Source organism: Rhea americana, unplaced genomic scaffold (genome assembly GCF_003343005.1).
Source record: "Rhea americana isolate MKP2758 unplaced genomic scaffold, rheAme1 scaffold_78, whole genome shotgun sequence".
NCBI lineage: Eukaryota > Metazoa > Chordata > Aves > Rheiformes > Rheidae > Rhea > Rhea americana.
In genome coordinates this window covers 3,368,672-3,390,767 of record NW_028186956.1, presented here as the reverse complement: position 1 = coordinate 3,390,767, position 22,096 = coordinate 3,368,672, and the positions used below count along the sequence as shown (strand labels likewise).

The 22,096-nt window shown below is 38.6% G+C and overlaps 1 protein-coding gene across 1 annotated transcript; it reads left to right on the top strand.

Moving 5' to 3' along the window:
• Positions 1 to 881: 881 nt before the first annotated feature.
• On the top strand, positions 882 to 15,711 carry NAPG (NSF attachment protein gamma). The gene is made up of 12 exons (XM_085322466.1): positions 882 to 1,039; positions 2,951 to 3,018; positions 4,235 to 4,319; positions 4,907 to 4,924; positions 5,487 to 5,517; positions 6,994 to 7,103; positions 7,233 to 7,299; positions 7,959 to 8,029; positions 9,201 to 9,279; positions 9,889 to 9,968; positions 11,477 to 11,606; positions 12,565 to 15,711. The coding sequence occupies exons 1-12, from the start codon at positions 984 to 986 to the stop codon at positions 12,712 to 12,714; spliced, it is 945 nt and encodes a 314-aa protein (XP_085178592.1). The 5' UTR covers positions 882 to 983; the 3' UTR covers positions 12,715 to 15,711.
• The last annotated feature ends 6,385 nt before the right edge of the window (positions 15,712 to 22,096 follow it).

Genomic DNA, 22,096 nt, shown 5'->3' with positions numbered 1-22,096 from the left:
AAGATTTTAGTGTTTTAGTTCAGCTACTGAGTGTATTACTGAGGTAAAGTATGCAATTGAGTAGCCTGTATTAGCTACTCAGGCATGCCCAGCCACCACTCATGCTTTCAACTTCAGATTTCCAGGCAGCCACCTTAACTGGAAACAGCCTCTGCTTTTTACAGATACTAAATTAGCTAGAAGAGAATGTCTCAGTAAAAACACCTCTGGAGACTTGTTAGAGAGCAGGGCAAGTTGCGATTTTGATCCATTAATTGTACATTTTTTACACACAAGTGGCCTGCAAAATGGCTGCAACACAACCAAAAATCCACGTTCCCWCACAGGCCAACCAAGAAATAATACTAGGTGGAAGAAGGAGGTAAGAAGGCGAGTTGTAATCTCTGCAAGAACAGCCSAGCCCTAGTTTGATAAGGAAGGTCATTCCATTTTAAAGCTCTGGGAAGCATGGGCCTGTGCTCGCTTACATTTTCTAAGCAGCTTCTGTTGGTTTTAGGGATGACAGGGCTTGAGACTCGAGGCACRGAAGTGCCTTCCAGCTCTCCACCACTAAAATAGGGCTGTGGCACCACACGGCCTCAGGCCCTCCACTCCCACCAAAGTGGACAGCCAGTCACCTGCCCAAGCACCAACAARCGACACCACAGATAAGGGCGCCCGGGGAAGGGCCGAGCACTTTCCTCAGGCAGACACCTGGGAAGCAAACACGCAGCCCCTTCAGCCGCCACGGTACGACCTCCGCCACGCTGCCCCGCCCCGAGGCTGCAGCAGCTGCTCCTGCAACGGCCGTAACGGCCGCGCTGAAGCAACGCCCCGCCACGCGCTAAGCCCCGCCCCGCGCCGCCGCGGTTAGGACCCGGAAGCTCGCGTGCCTCCCCCCCTCCCTCGCTGTGCCGTGGGCCCCGCGGCGTTCCGTAGCGCGAGCGGGGGCGGTTCCGTAGCGCGCGTGCGCCCACGTCGCCCGTCTGCGGAGGGCTGGGGAGATGGCGGCGCAGAAGATAAACGAGGCGCTGGAGCACATCGCTAAGGCGGAGAAATAGTGAGTGCCGAAAGGGCGGAGGGATAGGGAGAAGAAGCTGGCAAGCGACGGAGGCGGCTGCCGGCTCTGTGGCCGGACTACCAGGCCCGACTGCCCCGCGGAGGCGCTGTATCGTTTGCTGCCCGAGCGGGGCCCCGCGGAGTGCGTTGCTGGCCGCCGCGGCCGCGTAATGGTGGAGCTGCTGCCTGCCGCATTAGTGCAGCAGCTTGTAACTCTCACCGCGCCGCTGGCCCGCGGCGGCGGGGGGGGGGGGGGGGGGGTGCGGGCAAGGTGTCCTGGGAGCTGTAGTGCTCCCTGGCGCTCTGCTGGGGGCGGGAATCTCGCACGGACTACAACTCCCAGAATGCCCCTGGCGGGGCCTGGCAGGCGGTGGGGAGATGGCGGCGTCATGGGGGGCCCGAGCGGCAGAGCCGGGCTGGAGTCGGCTGCTCGGCGCCCGTCCCGCTTCGGGGCACACCCTGCCCGCCGGGAGTGGGTGCAGAAAGGCTCTTCGCTGTCCCAAATGCTGAGAGTAAAGCGGTCCCGAGACTAGGAGGTGGTGGAGACCGTAGGGCTTGGGGGCCTTGAGCCTGAGCAGGTCCTTAAAGACCGCGTAGGGTCCTTGCTCTACAAGTGGGTGGACGTCACGGGGAGTCACTGCTGCCCACTTGATAAAGTTATTAAGAAAAAAGACAAAAGGGAGAAAAGAGAGATCTGTGCTGATGTTTACCTTAGAAAGTTTAACATCTGTCTATGCTAACCTTTGAATGTGGATTTTAATAGAGAATACAGCCATTTTGCTTATAAGTTTCARTTTCACAGACTGTAGTAATGGAGTTGATTGTTTCACAGATGTTGTAGTTTTAATAACAATAATTGCAAGCAACCTAAAAATCAAGAGTCAGAAGTATAAAGTGCCRTAGAGGTGAGAACCTTCAACATAACAAACCCTTACCAGAGCATCATCTTCAAACTGCCTGACCAAAAGTGTCATTTAGCAGAGTTCACTTGAGCTTATCCTGAAACACACTTGAAACAAATACTCTTAACTCGAATGTTGTATGTAGATTTCGAAGAGTGTATTTCAGTTCAATGTATTTGTGCCTCTACCTATGATAAAAATAACACAATATAAAGGCTTACTTTAGAAACAGTGTACAGTGGCTTTCCCCCAGTGAAAATGGCAAAGCTAATATAGAATGTATACAGCCATTTTTCCAAATATAAGTGTGTTTTGCATCTGAAGTGTCTGGCTACAACAAATGTGGATATGAACTCTTAATTTTATTAACTTTATGTATGTATATAAATATATTTTAATGAGGAAGTAATATTGAAGTCATTCTTGCCTGATGACTTACCTTATTTTGATAGGTGTATTTTTACCCTGCTAAATATGTAGCATCACTTAGTGTCATGATCTATTGTGTATGTATCCATGAGCAATATATGAGGCTTTGTCTTTGTGTTGGTAGGTAAGTTCTTTTGTTTGTTTGTATGTGGAATGGAGATTGATGATTCTTGTAAGCAAAAAAATGACTCCGGAGGAACACTGGAAACCTTCATGATATTTACCACAATCCCTGGTAATATATTTTGTTRTTAGAAATCTTGAAATACCAGGTTGGTATAGGTGGATGTATTCTTCTTTTGTTGACTGCCTACTATTGGAGAGCAGGTAAGTGGACTTGTGCGGAGTAGAGGTAGGAGCATGTTAAGACAGGGCAGGTAACTATTAGAGATGGCTGCAGTGCTTAATGCTGGCATTGTTTGGAATTGCACATATTTTTGTTGCAGTGCCACAGTCGTATTGGCATATGGCTAATTCATCTTTTTCAGAGATTGTTTAAAGTTTTAAATATGCATAAGTTCTTTGAAGGTAAAACATAAAAATATTACTAGTTTTTAATGGGTCTTTTTCTTGCATTTTAGTCTGAAAACTGGATTCTTAAAGTGGAGACCAGATTATGACAGTGCAGCTACGGAATATGGGAAGGCAGGTATGGATGGCTGTAAATATGGGAACATGCTTTAGATTTTCAAAATACTTTTTTATCTTAGTCTCAAATAATTTGTGTCTTTTCAATTTGTTATTATGTAAGTAAAACTGTTATGAAGCCTAAAGTTAAAAGAAAAAAGGGAAACAATCTTCTTAGCAGCACTGTAAAATAAATTTTAAATTATACTTGGAGAAATGGAATAGTTGTAAGCTTGAAAAAAATTTATTGTGAYGTCTACCATGGATATTACTATGTATTGTAAAACTAAACTTTCCTTTGTTCACTTATCCACTCCTAAATCTTATGCCTTATCCAACAACAAATATTCTAGCTGTTTTTAAAACTTTGCTTTTTCATCACCTTTTGAAGCATCACCCAACTGAGACTGTCTCAGTAAAGTAGAGATGCTGCCATGTTTTTTAGACATAGTAAAACTGTTCTCTGCTTTTGCAAGTGTCATACCAAATACAAAATTCTTSTGTATTGTTTTCTTTTTTTCCCCACCATCTTAAACTGTTTCCTTCTTTCTGCTCATAGTAATTTATCTTTGGGGGGAGCAGAAATGCTCGTAACACTAGGCATTCCTACTATTTGTTTAAGCCTGAATTAAAAAAAAATAGTTGGAAGAGCAAGTTATTGATAGCAGTTGGAAGTCACTGGAACATTTTGAAATAAAAAGGAAAAAAAAAATCAAGTCCTACTTGAACATGTAATCTCTATAAGAGGTGCACATTTGCATCCTGAAGTAGCTGAGGGAGATGTTCCAAGTATTGTTGCAGGTGTTGTAGGTATTGTTGATGGCATGCTTTTCTAACATGCAGTTTGAAATCAGAATAAAGCACCRTTTCTTACATTCTAGAAACTATAATGCTGTAGCAGTTTTGTATAACCTTTAATGATTAAATATATATATGTACGTATTCTTGCAATTCTGTAACTAATATGTAGAATGAGTGATATTCCAGTATTCAGCTAAAGGCAGTGTGTGTGAGGTATGGTACCAAAGTGCAGTTGACAAATGTTTTTAATGGTAGCTAAGTGACTAATGAAGCAAGGAACACTGTCATGGGATCTTTTGGAAGAGCTTGTTAAACTGTAACCACTCATCTGAAGAGTCTGTTTCTCTGAGTGGCTAAATACTTGAGCAGAAGTGCTTAAAAAAGGAAAAATAACAAACTGTAATTGAGAACTTTTTTTTTTTTTTTCTTTCTTGCAGCTGTTGCTTTTAAGAATGCCAAGCAGTTTGACCAGGCAAGGGAAGCCTGTTTACGGGAAGCTGAGGCACATGAAAACAATAAAGCGTATCTTTTCATTGATTGTTACTCCTTTTTCCAAGAGGATGACTAGTTGCTACTTAGAACTGGGTAATAAGGGTTGGTAGAAGATGTATTTAATATGTTTTCGCATTTCATCAACCTAACAAAGTTCTTACAGGACTCTTCTTGTGTGCAGTGAGTGGGAAAACTGAAAAAAAACTTTTTGTAGAAAACTTGTGGTGTTTGGAATAATACCTGGAGTGATAAGGTCCTGACCAGTGCTTGAGATGTCTAGGTGCTGCTGCAGAAATGARTGTTTTTTCAGAATGCCTACAAACATAAACTAATTGCAATTCTGGCATTATTATGGTGTTTGTAGTTCTACTTAGTAGCCAGGAGCACCTTTTAAATGGGCTCTTACGACTTTACGCACACATTTATACTTCAGCATTTGTGTTTATGACATCCTTAGATCTGTTTATTTTTGAAACTTTGCTTGCATACTTAGATTTACCTTTGTGAGATTCATCTCTTTGAACTTAGTACTTGTATAATATTTTCTCCCCTAATTTATTAATCTGCATTTACATTTTTATGGCTTTTGTCCTTGACTTTGACTCTGTTACTTCTAGTCTCTTCCATGCTGCCAAGTAAGTACAGATGCACTGAGTGATCTGAAACTGGTTTTCCAGAACATGATATATAATTTTGCTGTAGCAAGTGGTATGGTTTGGCTTGTTTCACTAGTTCAAAATCTGTTCACTGAAAGCATGGGCTAGGAAAGTCTGAAAAACTGCAGTAGAAGAAACTGAAGAAACTGATAATCTTGACATCTTCCACCACCTTTTAATGTCAATTATTTTTTTCTTAAATAAACTGTATTTGCAATTTTCTACTGTTGACTTTACTTACATGTTTCTTTAAAGCAAGCAAGTAATGACTAACAATCTAAATGTTGCCAGTGGATTGGATTGTAAGAATAGATTTTCATGGGAGAGTGGAAAGTCCGGTTGAAATACTTCATTGATGAAGGATCGTCTTACTGATGTGTTGTCTCATCAAATCAAATCAAATACTAATGTTTTGGGGATGTGCAAGCTTCAGGTATTAACAGGAAAGTGATAGCTGATGCAGGTTGCTGCATAACAAGACACATGTTACAGCTTATTGATATACACCATGTCTAACTAAATCTTAACTTTCTCTTTACAGAGCTTATGAACAAGCTGGCATGATGTTAAAGGTATTTTTGTTGACTAGTTTTTATCAAAAAGCTTTCTTTACAGTGAAGAATATTGTRCATTGAACTATTTCAAAATATATGTAAATGAATTGCATGTTAAAGTAGTTGTGGTCTTTTGACTCATAGTCCCCATGAAAACCCTCACTAGTTTAGGGAAGTTGCATTATAATTGCAAGATTTCTTTCTTTTTTTTTTCTTTTGTTCTTTAGAAAGAAAGATGAAGGCCTTATCAGAGGGTAGCAAAAGGGTGGTAGTTCTACTTTAAACTTCCGCAAGTTCATGCATTACATGGGGGGGGAAAAAAGTAATTGTGCACTCAAGTCAGGCTAGATCGAAGTAAGGGATGTAAGGTCATATTCGAGTTCTCGATTTACCACATAATGCTAAGTTTTTTTTTCTGATAGTGTCAGTAAAAGAGCAGCTCTGAAGAGAGGATTGGGAGGGTCAGGTTTCGTTAGAGGATTGTGTTGATCTTTTTATTTCTGTTGGGATCACTAAAATAAAAGTGTATCCAGCAATATTTAGAAGTTGTACTGTGACAAGACCATTTTGTTTTGCCTGTCTGTGCCAGCAGTACTTGCTTTATAGGCTGTTGAAATTGCATTCTTGGTCAAAGTATTTTATTCATGTGAGAGAAATGTTTTTTTCCTATATTTTACATAGGGTAGTATATATTTTACGTAATTCTTAAATGCATATTTGCTAAATACTGACTTGACAATCCAATAACCCTGTGATATCATGTATATAGTTAGGTGTTGCCTAACCTTTCAGTAAAGTTTTGGTGACATCTCCAAGCTTCATGCAGTAGATCGTTATAAACCTTATGATCRTTAACTCTGCTGGTCTAATTTGGTTGCTTATCAGAATCCTGATAGTGATCTTTTTGAGTGTGCTTTAGTTACTCAGTAGTTGTGTAGATTACTAGGCGAAATAATTTGAGCTTTATTTAAATCAGTGCATATTAAGGTTGCTACTTACAAGTCACTTTTATGGAATTTGTCAACTTCCGCTAGCTCCTCAAATCTGTGAATAAAAATTGAAATCATAATCTAGTGTTTGATGCTCTAGGGGAAGCTCAGTAGATCTGTGACTGCTGTTTAGATGCGCTCTAGCTGCTTGTTTAATTAGACTACTATTAACATATTTACTGCCTAATTGAAATCTGCAGAGGGAGAACTAGTTGGACTGACTGTATCACTGTAAGTGACTGCCTGTGTGGTTACTTACCTCTATGCTTAATTGAAAGAATATAAGGAGTTTGCTGAACTGAATGCTTGACTTGTCCCTTTACAAATGCATGGTAATGCAGAAGGCACATTTTTACATGTCTGTATGATTATATATGTTCYGTTATTTTGTCTCCTTACAAGTCAAGACATCTAAATAAATACAGTATTACAGCTTGCCTTCATTTGGTKCATTATACATGAGCAGAGTTCCTGATAGTGATGTCCTTCCAACTCTGTCTTGCAGGAGATGCAGAGGCTTCCTGAAGCRGTTCAGCTGATTGAGAAAGCCAGCATGATGTACCTGGAGAATGGAACACCAGACACAGCAGCTATTGCACTGGAACGGGCTGGAAAGTAAGTCATTGGTGGCTAGAATGCATGCTTGGTGTTGGTATTGCTCTGTTTTTATCCCTGTCTTGTTGATGCTTTTAGGTAAAGATATCTTAATTTGATCTAAAGATAAATGATTAATATTCATTACAGGTTAATTGAAAATGTGAGCCCAGAGAAGGCTGTACAGCTCTATCAACAGGCAGCATCAGTGTTTGAAGTAAGTTTAACTGTTTCTTATTTTGCAAGCAAAGAAATTTACAATGTCTGAAAGTAGACTGACTTGAAGGAATTGGTGTTTAGGATCAGCTGTAAGTTTAAGTAAAACCTGAGCTTGGATTTTAAATTATTTTTTCATTCCTTTCACAACAGTGGCCAGGTAATGGAGCTGAAGACTTCTTAAATTATAGAAGTGAGGAGTTGATTTTCTTTGTGTATGTTTTTCTCAGTTTTGCAGTTAGAATCTGCATTTTCATATGTTGTAAGCTTTCCTCTCTTTTATCAGGCAGTGTGGAGAGGGAAGGAGTATTATCCAGAGGAAATTTAAACAGAGACTTTCTCCTATCTACTGTCAGTCTGGATGCTGTACATGTCTTGATGTGAATGACACATACAGGCAGATTTTACCAAGATGTAGAACAGATCTCACAGCTGTAACATTTTGGGGGGGAATTTTTTTTGCTTTGCTTTCTAGATCCATATGGGAGGGAGCTGGCTGTGGGACTTGTGTACCCCAATACTCTTCATGTTTCCTTTCAGTTTGAGAGCTATAGCAGAAAAGTTGTTTGAGCGACAGACAGCATACTTAGGTTAAGATCTAGTGGTCTTAATCCTATGGAAATGAAATACGAATGTATGAAATTTTTTGTTCTTCTCTAGAATGAAGAACGTTTACGGCAAGCTTTAGAAATGCTAGGGAAGGCGTCAAGACTTCTAGTCAGAGGACGCAGGTATAGCTTTATACCTATCTTTTTGAAATACAATTTAATAGTGAATTTCGCTGACTGCTGTTASGTTTGTATACTATTACTCGAAGTTATTTTCTGAGAAGTGCCTAATACTAAATTTCGGTTTCTGTGGGAGGATATACTGGACTACCACATTCATCCAGGAATTACTGTTTTGTGTTCTGGGATGGCAGAAGGTGCAAACTGTAAAACTTTTGTGTTTAGTGAAGAATATCTAGAAAGGACATACCCCAATATTTATTAATTCTTAAACTACTTCATGAAATTATTTTTTCATCCAACTGTGCTTTGTAGTAAGTTCTTGAAAGTCTTTTATAGCTGGGGAATATAAAATAGGGGAATTAAGGGACTAACCTGAGGGAAGAAAGGCTGTAACAGTTTGATTCTAGACTTCTTAGAGTATGACTTAGAGCCTCAATAGCAATTTCTTGTTGGTTGCTGTCACAAAACTTGACCTTCAGTTTAGCATAGACTTGCTTAACTGAATTGCACAGCTCCTTTAAGAAATTGTCCTAGTTTGTATTTCTAACTGTTTTCTGAGCTGTGTTTCATGGTATGGTTGCAGTCAAAAAAGAAACTTGCAAAGAAACTTGAAAATCTTTTCAGTAAAAGAGCAAGTCAGCATATCTTCTGAACTTCTGAAATATTTGGTTGCTTTGCTACTTTATAGTTCGTATGCTGAATCATTTCTAAAAGTTTGGAACACAGTGATTAAAAGGGRTATTCAAACTAGAAACTGGTTTCTATGACTATCTTGATAATTYGTGAATATCAGATGTATTGATAGCTTATATTAAACAAAATCTTTAGTAACCTAATGACATAGAGAAATCTATTGGGGATATTCTACAAGCTTTCATCTTGTGAATTGTTATGAAATGCACGTGAATAAATACGATACGTTCTTGGCTTGCATGTATACAAAAGGACTTGTTGGTTGTGTGTGTGTTTTTTTTTTTTTCTTTAAATCTACTCTGTCAGTAAGACCTGTGGTGTATTTTAGCTGTGTTGTTTTTTTTGATTGAGGCAAACTTGCAGGTGAATTAGTTTAGTTAAATAACTTGGATTTTGCCACCTATGAAGACTTAGTAGCTTGTGGTTCACTATGCTGATTTCATAGTACTGATTGTCGTAACTGGTTTTTGTTTTTTAGATTAGATGAGGCTGCATTGTCTCTGCAAAAGGAAAAAAGTATTTATAAGGAAATTGAAAATTATCCAACATGCTATAAGGTAAAAATCTAGGTGACATTTTCTGGTGATGTATTTTCAGTTTTTCTGGGGAACCTGTAGATAACAGTATCTTGCCAAAACTACTGGACTATAATAGTTAATGGATGAGCCTTCAAACTGATTTGGTCTTCTGTTTTGGAAGGTGAACTAATTTGTCTTGAAACTGGAAGGAAGAGGAAAAAGAGAAGGCATGGGCATTTTCTGATTGTATTTTTTTATAGGATTATCTGGTCTGCATTAGTCTAGAGGTTGTTTTTTCCACCATTCRTACTAGAATTACTTGCTTTTGAATTCTGAATAAGAATTTTAGCTAGTTGTGAGGTTTTAGCCTTACAAACCACAGAAAGAGAAAAACATAAAATAAAATAGGCCTTGCTTGGTGCAACAGTTGATCACAATGTTACAGGAGCTAATCTGTTTTAATACCAGATGGGAATCTGGCTTACAACCATTTTCCTGCATTGTTCTGACCCACTTGTTCCACTAAGTATGATCATTACAGASTCTACTGATCTTTTCATGCTAAATATTAACAGTCCAGCAACTTCCTCATGATTCTTTAGAGGAACAAACAGTAAATTATAAGGATGTTTTTTTGTTTTTTTCCAGAAGACTATTGCTCAAGTCTTGGTTCATCTTCACAGAAATGATTATGTTGCTGCAGAAAGATGTGTGAGGGAAAGCTATAGGTAAATCTGCTTTACTGTTTTCTAAATTTAAGCTGAGTGTTTATTCATGTAGATCTAGCCTTATTAAAGAGGTCTGGAAGCGTTCTCTTGAAATAAGTTTTAAGCCTGTACTTCTGTTGACTTAATGTTCTAGTAAGAACATTATGTTCTAATGTTCTCTAGTAGGTAACAACTGGGAAATGGTTTTTCAGTCYTTAGATTTAGCTCTAATTGCTATGATGATACTTTTATGAACCTAAAACAAAAGGTTAGTTATAAATGGGTACTTACATGTGACAAGTAAAATGAGAGGGAAAATAGACRTTCTTCAAATCTCTTCATTGATAARAACTGAATAGAATACTATTATGGTTGGAGTTCTTGCCTTACTGATGTCCTGCAATGTTTTCTGTCTTCRAGTTGTTTATTTTTCAGACTGAACAGAGATGCAGAGATGCATTAACAGTTGTAAACAAATGTTCAGAATTAAAGGGGGGACTTTCTGGAAATTGCTAACTGAGTTTACTTTTTCCAGATTTTTTTTCTGTCATGTTAGGTGTTGCCCCCCTTTAAAAGTTGAAATTCTAACTTGTGATTACTRTGTTTTATTATGATTTGAGGATAGAAATGTGGATTGCAGTCTTAAAATACACAGTAGTTTAATTGATTACTCATGGATACCGCTATCTAGTGTGGTAATTTGATTGAGGAAAAGRTTCATCTGAGTATATTTTTTTAAAAAAAAAAATCTTTGCTTGTGAATTATTGTGGCTGGGCTGAAGTAGGAGATCTTACCCTTGTGCTTGGATTTTAGTCAYGGTGGAAGAAGAGAAGCATTCCTTTTTTTGTGTTCTTTGAACACTTGATTGAACTGAAAAATGATTAAGAAAGCAGGAACTAGTCCAATTGAATACATTGAAATGAAGAAGATAACTTTTTGTGCATTCAAGAGAGTGTTCTGCTATCAGTATCTGGATTAGTACTTAAACCATGGTTCCAGATGCTTTTCCAGCAACTTTCTTCATTTCAGCTTTCRTTAGAACTTCAGTGACAAAATACTCAAACTACATATTTTTACTTATACTACATTTTTAGGGAAATGACTTGAACATGTGTTCAAGTTAAACATACTTTATTTTTAGTAATAAGTTTAAGATCCATCTTTAAACAGCTTGATCATATTTTCCAAGTGCTCAATATGTAATTTGTATAGAAATTCAGTACAAAATTTTTCTGTATGTACAGTGGAAGAAAAGTTTATTGACTAGTCAGCAAAAATTGAAAATGCCAATATTGTGTCTCAGAACTCTGATTAATTTGCATGTAGAAAATTATAATATTGAGGAAAGTTAAAGTTTCTAGGTACCTAGGGAAATCAAAGTGATTGGACAGTTTAATAGAATGAGCAGGTCATCAGATTCTTACAAGCTGCCTACTCTTCTGATATTAATGAGCAATATTTAAAGACAAAYAGCTAGGTGTTGAGTGGATGTCTGAAATATCTTAAATGAACTTTGAATTTTYTGAAGTATACCAGGGTTTAATGGAAGTGAAGACTGTGCTGCACTAGAGCAACTTTTAGAAGGGTATGACCAGCAAGATCAGGATCAAGTTTCTGAAGTTTGTAATTTACCACTTTTCAAGTACATGGACAATGATGTAAGTAGACAGTTCTTGTATTTTTTTCATAATCTTTTATTCAGAAGAAAAAGTAGAGAGAGAGATTCATGTATTTTTTTGCAGCTTACTCTTTCCTCTTATCTTGTGCCCATGAACTTTTCATATTTTTCACTTTGCTGCCTGCAGCTGTGAAGTCTTGCATTGTTGCAACTTTTTGATGGTGGAAGACTTGGATGAAAAAGCAGTTTGTAGTGGATATGCTGAGTGTGTAAAGAATTGATTAAGTTCCATTTTGCCTTGTTCCTTTTGATGATGGAACGCTTCACTGCAAATGCTTTAGCTCAGAAATACCATATAGCCAGTATGCTTGTGTAATCATTTTACGGTTGGAATGTGATGTCTRCAGGATAGTGTTGGTGGGTGGGGTTTTTAAGCACTTACTCCCTTACAAATTACCAATGTTACTTACTAATTAGTAAAAGATTTTTTTTTCTATTTGAAGAAAGTAGCAGCCATGAAGTAAAGGAGACATCCAGCCATCTACATTTTATATGTTGTCTAGTTTTACCCAATCTTTACAATTTAGCATTATAGTAAAGGTATTAATTTTACTGTAAAACATCTGTAAGACTCTTTATATGAACTATCACTAGGTAGTGTGCACCAAGCTACACACTGAAGGTGCTTTTTACATAGAACTTGAATGAAAATCTGAAACTGTGATGTGGCCAGATTGTTTTATAAAGTAGTCTATAATTTTATAATAGACAGATCTTATTTCTCACTTACCAAAGCATTAGATGGAAAAGTGAAGCAATGTTAGTCTTATTCTAAACCTGAAAAATATACTCTGAGAGCATCTTCAGTCAGTTTTCTGTACTGAATGTGACTCACTTTATGTGTGTATTGTTAACTCCAGTGAATTCTGTGTAGTGTAATTCAAGTAAACTTTACTACTGTGTGAGTATAGAAGTTAAAATTGTCTTGTWTTTTTTAGTATGCCAAACTAGGTCTTACTTTGGTGGTCCCAGGAGGTGGAATCAAGAAGAAATCACCAAATGCTGCACAAGACAAAGCAAGAGGACCAGCCACTGTGGGCTCTCAKGCTGAGGAGGAGGAAGATGAATATTCTGGTGGACTCTGCTAGTTGCAGACATAGGTTATCTTAAATACCTGACTTGTTTGTGATGTTGAGCTTATCCAAAGGTACTAGATTTATCAGTACTTCATTGCAATCATGATATGAGAATGCTAATATTAACTTGGCAGCTTTTGGGTACAAAATAGGAAAAAAAGCATGATTGTACCTATCATCTTGAAGYGCTTTTGGTTTCAATTTCTTACCCAGTAGGAGTTTCCTCAGAGCCCTTCCTTCAGTTGATGGGAAAAATGAAAGAGGAATTTTTTATTATAAGCATAGTTAGAAAGAAACCAAAACTTTGGACAGAAGCACTGAGGTAGGGAGAGAGGAACAAAATTTAAAATGCTGGATTTTGACAGCTGGCACTTCTTAGACCCTAGAACAGGTTTGTGATTATTTTCTGCAAGTTAAAAAGAYCATTCATCTTGACATTTATCTCCTGTTTAACACTATTTGAGGAAGACTGACTGTACCAGATAGTTCTTGCAAACAAAATAAGATGTTAAAATAATATTCATCAGTGGGTAAAATTATGTTCAAAATAAACAATGCTCCCACTGGAGATTTTTCTGCTGGTATAAGTACTATCTGCATGAGTCTGGAAAATACTAGGTTAACTAGTTTGATGTTGTTTTACAAGCTTGAAAGTACATACACATGCATCTTTCATTCCAAGAACATTATTGACCTGAAATCTGGAATTACATGTTTGTGTAGTGTTTATAATGTGTATCTTGGGATGAAAGGATTGACAGCCAGCCTTTCTTGTGTTAGTAGTCTTTCCTAAGAAGAGCATGCCATAATCAAAACAGAAACTGAAGGTTGCAGTTAATACGCATTGAAAATAAAGCTCTTCAGACAAGGTTTAGCAAAAACCTAGGTGAAATGTTTGTGAATGTGTTTGAGCTTTATGAGTATTTCAGGTGTTAATTTCTCATCAATACTGTAGGCTATGAAGACATTTCTTTTATATTTTCAAGGCATAAAGCAGCTATTGTTTGGAAATGACACTTTTCAAATTAGCTTAGAATTTATTAACAATAACAAAGTTACATGAAACATCTACTGTGTAGTCTTCCAAAGTAACCAAATTTTTAAAGTATCTTCTGCATTTTTAATTTGATTTCAAGTTGTCATGTCTTGTGCAAGCTTCCATAGTGTCTTAATTTGTCAATTTTATGCCTAAAAGTTGGAGACCCTAGAAATGGTACCTGCAGTCTGCTTTTCAGAAGTAGCTAATGAAGATCTGCACTAGAGTGATGTCACTTGGTATCCAGCTGGGACATACGTATGGGTGGTGTGTAATGCCCAGATTTCAGTAAAAGTAGACCAAAAGCACAGTATAAGTGTCAATACAGTTTCTGCTATGTTAAGGAATTAACTGTTTTCAAAAATGTCAAGTGTGTCTGACATAATTCAGAAGCTGGTAAATTTTTAAAAGACTTGCATTAACTTCCCTTGCAGCAGAAGTTCTTAGCAGCATTGTGATGAGGGTACAAGCTACACTTAAGATTCTTATTCAGCATGAGTTTGATAACAATGACAGCTGCTTAGAAGTCACATTCAATTTCCTGGATGTTTGAAGAACTTTTTTTTTTTTTCCCTTTGACTTAGTAATGGCTTGGATTTTAGAGCTACTTGAAAGTACACTGGTGGTTCCTTGTGTGCCAGATAGTTTCCATTTATTATTTAGGAAGATGCTCTTCCACAAAATAGCCTAAATGAAATGTAGCGAGTTGCTTTTATGTMGGAACGATTAGGAATTTACAGGAAGGATGATTTTGAAGACCCTCCTGCAACTTTACTTTTCTTACCATTGAAGCAACTCACTGCAGTTTACTGAAACTTCTGCCATCTGGATTTGTTCATGCAGATCATGATGCACTTATGGGGATCTTTAAACGTAATTAAAAAAGGTTACACATTTAGAAGCACTGGGAACATTAAGTAATTTTCTTCAAGCTTTTCCTGCTGCAGATGGCATTTGTACCACTAAGCATTTCGAGTTCTGAAATTAATTTTGTTCAGTAATTCAAAGGAGTCTACTTATTTTTGTGTGTAAACAGTTGCATATATCTGAGAAGACAACATGCGTAGGGGAATAAAACTAATAAAACAGTCTTGTGTCTGTTTGTGCAAGGAATTGCAGATTTGATCAAAATTGTCCTTAAAACACTAATGAGCTCTTAAAAGAAACATTCAAGTTTATGCATTCRGTTTTTAAACAAAGACTACTTTTCGTGTTGCCCTCAAAGAATTTTAGATATGCAATGCTGTCTGTCGTCTTCACTCCCACAGCTTTTTTTTTTTTTCCTGGGTATCAAACATCCCTGTGCCAAATATAGAAAATCTGGGACAGAAATAATTTGTACTAAACACATTAAGCTGCCATTGAACTAAAAGGGGCTTGTCTCAATCTTAGAAAAATAATCTTAATATTTGACTGCAGTGTTGCTTCAAAGACCAAATCTGCAGAAATGGAAGAGGCTGAAAATGAGATGGTCTATTTTATATAACTTATTCTCTTATTTTAGGTAATGAAAGTGTAATTAAAAATGTTAACTGCCTTTTAGTAAGTGTTTAACTGTAAACCAAGCTGTCTGTATATTGTGTTAGTGTTGTTTCTATCTTTCCAAACAATTTGCACACTTTTGTAATTATTCAAGTAATTTAAAGTGAAAATATACCGTTTAGAGCAGGTAAAAGTTTCCAAAAACATTGGGGACTGTAAGGAAAAGTAAAATGAATTTGTGCATGAAGACTGAGATGATCAATGTATATGTAAAATCAGATTATTTCTAAATTATCTCTTATTTAAGACTCAGTATACCCAAATGTTGGTATGAAGTGTTCAAGCAATGTGGAAACCTGTGCTTTTTGCTCCTTTTCTGAATCTCTGTGGTGTATTAGAGTATGAAATGTTTTTGTAACAGCTCTGCAGATGCTGCCACTGTGAGAAGAGGTTCTATGTTCCACCAGTATCAAAATAAAACTTGAAATTGATGTTTGTGCTTTCTCCTTTCTTTCGATCAGATCCTGCTGAGCCCTACTACTTGAGAATTGACTGTTATTCTGTAATTTCAAACAGATTTTACAGTGAATGTCTAAGTTTTTGTTTTTGTTTTTGTTTTTTTTTTAAAAAAAAAGTGCAGATGTTACAATCAGGGACTAGGTCTTGGGAGCCTACTGGTTTAATTTTGGATGTTGCATGTTAGTGCTGTCTTAGCAAGTGTCAAACAAACAAACAAACAACCTGCAATGACCCATCACGTTTATCCTGTGTTTTTTCTCACTAATATTTTGGTGCTTATCTGCTGGCTTTCATTCTGAAGATAGCATAACATAATCTATCTTAGGCAATTCTGCTCACTCAGAATAGGAAAATACTTATGCATTTCACCTTTCAAAGTCTGTAACATCTTGGTGATTCCTTGTCACTTCACTTCTCTGAAGGCTTATACTCAGAAAATGTTTTTTTTATATCAGATGATTGACAGATCTGAATTTGTCATCTTCAACAAACTCAGGAGGAGGGAGGGATGGAACATCAGTTCTGACTTATGCAACTATGCCTTGCATGTAACTGGTTAGGCAAGATTAATATTTGAAAAATGGCTGTGTTTCTAGTGTTTAGTAAGGACATACAGATTCTTAGATTGGATGTGGAGACTTGTTTCTGTAGCTGGGCTGGTGAAATGTGTAACTAACTCTTGAAGTCTTCTGAAAGAATGCCCTAGTATGGTGCATGGTTTAACTGAATGTGCTGAAATCTAGAAAGGATTGGGAATGTTGGTGGGAGAGCATAAATGGTTAGAAAAAGCCCTCCTTGCACCAAAAGGAGTGCCTTGACTATCAACACTGATCATAACAGATACACCATGCAAGCTTCTGGTCTCTGCTAAAGGGTAAAAGGACTGCCCCAAACAAAACAAAATGAGGATCAGTTTAATTTCTAGTATAGATAAATATTTTGAAGTGATACTGTTGCTGTCTGGAAGGAAAGCATATGTAAAAATGACTTAATCACCATTTAGGTCGTAAAATTTGATGATTTAAAACAGACTTAAGGGGGGAGTGTGTTTGGAGAGGGTTAATTTGTTTTTTGAATGATTCATACCTTTATGTCATTATTTGCATGCATGCTGATGTGCATTTAGGCAACTCCACAGCTTAACATAAATTTTCTCTCAATTAGTTTGTGTATCTGTTGCAGTTATTTTCTAGATTTTTTTTAAGGTTGGTGTTTTCTATTTGAATAGAAATAGATTCAGTTTAAAGTACACAGAATAGTACTGTATCTTGTCAGATTTGTTCATGTGCTGAAGAAAAAGTGATGGGGATATTTGAGGTGCTATAATTGTGAATCTTAAAATTACCGTGTTCATTARATTTACTTAACCGGACTTGCTACTTGGTTCAGATTTTCAAAGCAATACTGGTCTATAAGATTGCAAGCTTGTAGTTTTTCACTTGGATCTGATGAGGATTAAAAAAGAAACACACAAGTTGGAGCCTAACTTTAAATTAAATTCATGAGAATTGGACTTTACAAAGAATTTTTTTCAGAGGTATCTAGGTATCTTAACTGCATTCGAGTGCCTAAGGAACTTGCACTGTGTCCTTCACTAAAGCGACTGGATTGAATACCAGATGAATCTGTCCCATTTAATTTCTCTTTGTTGACTTTAAGTCCTTTTAGTTTTGGATGAGTCACTTAAAATACAGAAAACACTGCAACCTTTATATCTCTTGGCTATTGTAGAGAAAAGGTTTTTACGTCAATAAATGTTTTCATGTTTGGACTAAGGGAAATCCTGTACAACCATTACTACCTTTCATAAAAATAACTTGAAAAAGTGTGCAACTTGTTGACTTCTGTGATGAGATGACTGGCTTTGTGCATGAGGGGAGAGCAGTGAATATTTATCTCGTACTTCTGTAAGATTTCTGAACATCTCCCATAACATCATCATAGACAAGTTGATGGAGCGTGGGCTAGATAAGTGGTAAGTGAAGTGGACTAAAAACTGGTTGATCTGTTGGGCTCAGTGTTGTGATCAGAGGCACAAAACGTAGTTGGAGGGCACTAGTATCTCCCAGGGTTGATACTGCRGCCAATACTTGCTTAAAGGGATCTCAACAGGCTGGAGAAATGGGCAGAGAGGAACTTCATGATGTTCAACAGAAAAATGTCGAGCTGGCACCTGGGGAGGAATACCCAGTAGAGCCTGGGAGCTGACTGGTTGGAGAGCAGCTTTACAGAGAAGGACCTCGGAGTCTTCGTGGATACCAACTTGAACAAACATAATGTGCCTTTGGGACAAAGATGGCCATCAGCATCCTAAAAAGTGTAGCCAGTAGGTTGAGAGAGATGATTCTTGCCCTCTGCTTAGCACTGATGAGACACACCTGGAGTGCTGTACTCAGTGCTGGAATCYGCAGGACAAGAGCATCACAGACCTGCTTTTAAGAGGAGAAGAACATATTCCAAGCTATCAGTGAGCAAAATATCCTGGATTCATTCTGTTGTAGCTTAATAATGTGAGCTTTGAATTTCAGCTTTAGAAATGCGACTCTCACCTCTCAGAAAACCAGTTTGCAATTCCCTTTTTTTATTTGAGTGCCTATATTATTTTTAAAGAATAATTGTAATTAAAAGACTGCTATCTATCAGTCTGAGATGCTGCTGTTCTTTTTGAGTATCTTATTTAAATGTCTTGCTGAACTTTTAAAACATCCTAATTGTTAAAAATATCATTTCTGTTAGTCTGTGTTGGCAGCAGGAACAAAGCTGGGCTTGGATGTCTCAGATGTCTTCAAGTTCGGTAAAGAGGTTGAATGATTAGGTAGAGGTTAATGGGTCCATTGCACCCCTTCATTTGGGGAATATAGTGCTCTACTGGGTTCCTTTACTTTTTACTGTAGTAGCAATGTATTTAGATCACAGTCAGTGCATCCCAGTCTGCGTTAGTTTTCAAGCCATCAATAGCTCTAATACTGGAAATAAAAGTGAAGGGAAAGGTTGTTATTTCTCATCAATATTGTGTCAGCTATGATAGTTACACCAGAATGCTCATAAATAATCCACATAGACCGGATGCTTGAGTATCTGTGAGAAAAATCAAAAATGTTCTTTATAGATAAACTATTTCCGTTGCTAGAAAATAGGAATGCTTTTTGACAGGGCTCCTTTACAGTAGCAGTTCTTACACGTTAGCAAACTGAGCAAGGTCCCTGATATCTGGAAACRTAGCTACTTTTTAAGACTACAGCTACTGTATACAGCATATACCTTTCCACAAATATATTTGCTATGATATGATCTTGTGAAGTAAGGATCGTATTACAGCTAGCTCCTTTGATAAATGTAGAGCTACCTCTGCTGTATAAGTAATGAAGAGGATAGCGTGTTGCTATGAGAACAGAGGGACGAGAATGGAGGGACTGACCTGTAAATTTATGGYAGTGTCTTCCTGAGCTCTCTTTGTTCTCATTTGATATTAAAGATCATAGCGCATATATGTTTACACAGTTTAAGGATGTGAACTATATAACTGCTGGAAGCTGTCATCCCTAAAGAAAAATCGCCTTTTCTGATGTATTGAAAAGTCAAACTTGCTGGAATACCTGAAGGCTGAAGAATCTTTGGCACTAAGCTTCTCCAGCGTGAGGCTAATCATCCCTTTGATGCTGTGAATAAGCAGTTGTACAGACAGTAAGAAGTAAGTTTTACTTAAAAAAAATGTTTTCTAATCATCTAGATTTACAGTGAGTAGTGAACATTTTTATGATGTAGAAAATAGCAAAAAAGAAGCACAAACCTCTTTCCCCCCAAAACAACTAGTGGCAAGTAGATTGGAGCAAGCAGATGCAAATTCCCAGAGCAGGAGGGAACTACTTATGATCTGTGGTTATTTGAATTTTGTAAGAGCTTGAGCAGGAACATCAAGCTCTAAGGTAATGGTCTGTGGAGGTCAGCAACTCCATAAAATAGACTCATTTCTTCCTGGTTGTGACACTTAGCACCTGCTGGAGATGATGCATATGACTGCTGTATCTGGTCATCCTCTAAAAAACTGCCTGGTCTTTTTTTTTTTGGAGGTGTTGAAGATTCATTTTTACTACTCTTTCACTCTGAGTGCCGGTCTGTATGGTCTCCAGCCTGGAATATGAGTAAGARGCAATTGTAAATCCACATATATATATTTAAAGAAAAAATGGCTGTTGATGGTACTTATAGAAGTAACTGATACTTCCAGAAATAGTGGCAATCAAAGTGTCCATACTCAGAGGTGCATGCTGCTGTGGTGGTAGCTGTGGCAGAGCGCGGTGTAGCAACCAGCTCTCTCCACCCAAGTAAATCTAACCCTGACAAGGTAACTTGACAGAAAAAAATTGATTCTGGAGAGAAAGAATAAGCCTTGCATGTTTAAATTGAAAATGAGCCATCATCAACTTGCTTGCATGCTTTGGATATGTATTTGTACGGATGTGTTTAGTTTGCTTTAATTCTAAACTCCCAAGAGCGTTGTTACTTTATTAGCGCTAGATGGTGCCACAGAGCAAGCAAAGAGTTTTCCTSTACTAGTTGAAAGCATTCGTTTCATGTTTAGGATAGCTTTTACATTTAAATATGCTCAGCTGGAGCACTGGTTTGGTTAGAAATCTCTCCATACGGGCCTACTGTCCCTGCCACCTCTCGTGACTTGAAGCAGCTGCCCAGAAGTCAGTGAGGAAAGACAAGTCCTGTAGCGCCCGCCCGTCGCCTTCCCCGCAGAGAGGGCCCCTGCGCGGCCTCTGCCATGCCTTGTCACGCTGAGGGCAAAATCCTGAGCTACCGCAGGGCCGATTCACGGGGCACAGAGGTACGTGGGGCAGGTACTAAACACGGGCTTGCTGCAGTGTGACCGACTGCTACTGTTTGCCTAGTCCCTGAGCTAAGCGYGGGCTGAAACGTTTCCCAGCCTAAAGGCCGCTCTGACTCACGAGCGCTGGAGGGTTTCCTGGAGCGGGGCTCATGCCAGCGGCCTGGCAGAGCTCGCTGCCAGGTACCGCTCCCGCTCCCTGCCTGAAGAGCTAGCGGAGRGCTGGCTGGCTGGCTTGGCTGCGTCCTGCTGGAGGCTCTCGCTCCATCCGCGCTGCTAATAGACTCTCAGGCAGTCCATTATACCACGGGCAGAAAGAGCGGGAGGCGAGGGGAATTCTCCAAAATAGTGCGGTTTCGGTCAGGAGGAAGAAGACCTAACCATGCGCTTGGTTTTTGGGGAAGATTGGGAATAATGATGGTCACATCGTTATTTCTCTCCTTCTCTCTCCCTTCTTCCCCCCTCTCTACTTTGGAACTTGGCAAATGCCAAGTTTCATGTGTTTTATCACATAATAACAGGCCCTTTAAGAGGCCCAAATCTCCCAGCTGTGATGGGTGCGACGGATTTGCCTTTCTCTCCCCTACTCTGAGCACAGGAATGGGAAATCAGGTGGTTAAAAGCCAGCTTACAGAGGGTGGGTGAGTAAAGAGCGCATAAAGCAGTAGGCGCAGCCAGTGTGCAGTACAATGTGCCAGTGCAGATGTTAAACCCTAGAGCTGGTTCTGCTACAACTGCAGCTTTCCTTGCAGCCACAAACTTTTTATGATAGCACCACCACGGACATTTAACAGCCTCTGCCTGCTGATAGCCTGAAAAATCATAACCATAACTTAGCCATGTGAACCAAGCTGTTTCGAAAGAACATAAATCCAAACCCACTGGCCTTGGCCTAGTAAATGCCCACTGAGGTATTTGTCTCTGAAGGAGGAGAGTTATCCGTTGTCACCTTTTGTATTTGCCCACATTTAGCTTGGCTCCTGGAGAAGACGGCAGGGCTTCTCCGATGTGATTTGGGTCATCTCAGGGAGGGAGATGGGAGCCTTTTTGCTACTTGCCTGGGTAGGGACGAGAGTTTCTAGAAAATTACTTGGGGATACCTGTATCATAATACTCCTTGGCTTTCAAATTCCTTTAGTAAGGGAGGCAGGAGCTGGGGTAGGCTCTCTGGAGAATTCAGGATCCTCAGCCCAAGAGAGTCTGCATAGAGAGCACAAGGGACTGTAACAGAGTAGCTGCAGCCGGTCTAGGACTTAGGGTATTGATGGTCTGTGGCTCCTGAAAACAGATGAAATGCCTTGTGGGCAAAATGTGAAGTTAGGAACAACAATCAACAAGTTGGGGAAAAAAGTTAACTAAAAATGGAAAGACTGAGGAAGTACAGTCATAATGCAATGGTATGTCTAGTGATGGAAGAGAGGGCTCTTACTGGAATTGCCCCAAACCACTAAGCTTAAAAAAAAATCCACTTCCTGATTTCCTGATTCATCTGCAGAGGTGGGGAGGGAGRGGTGAGGACTAAG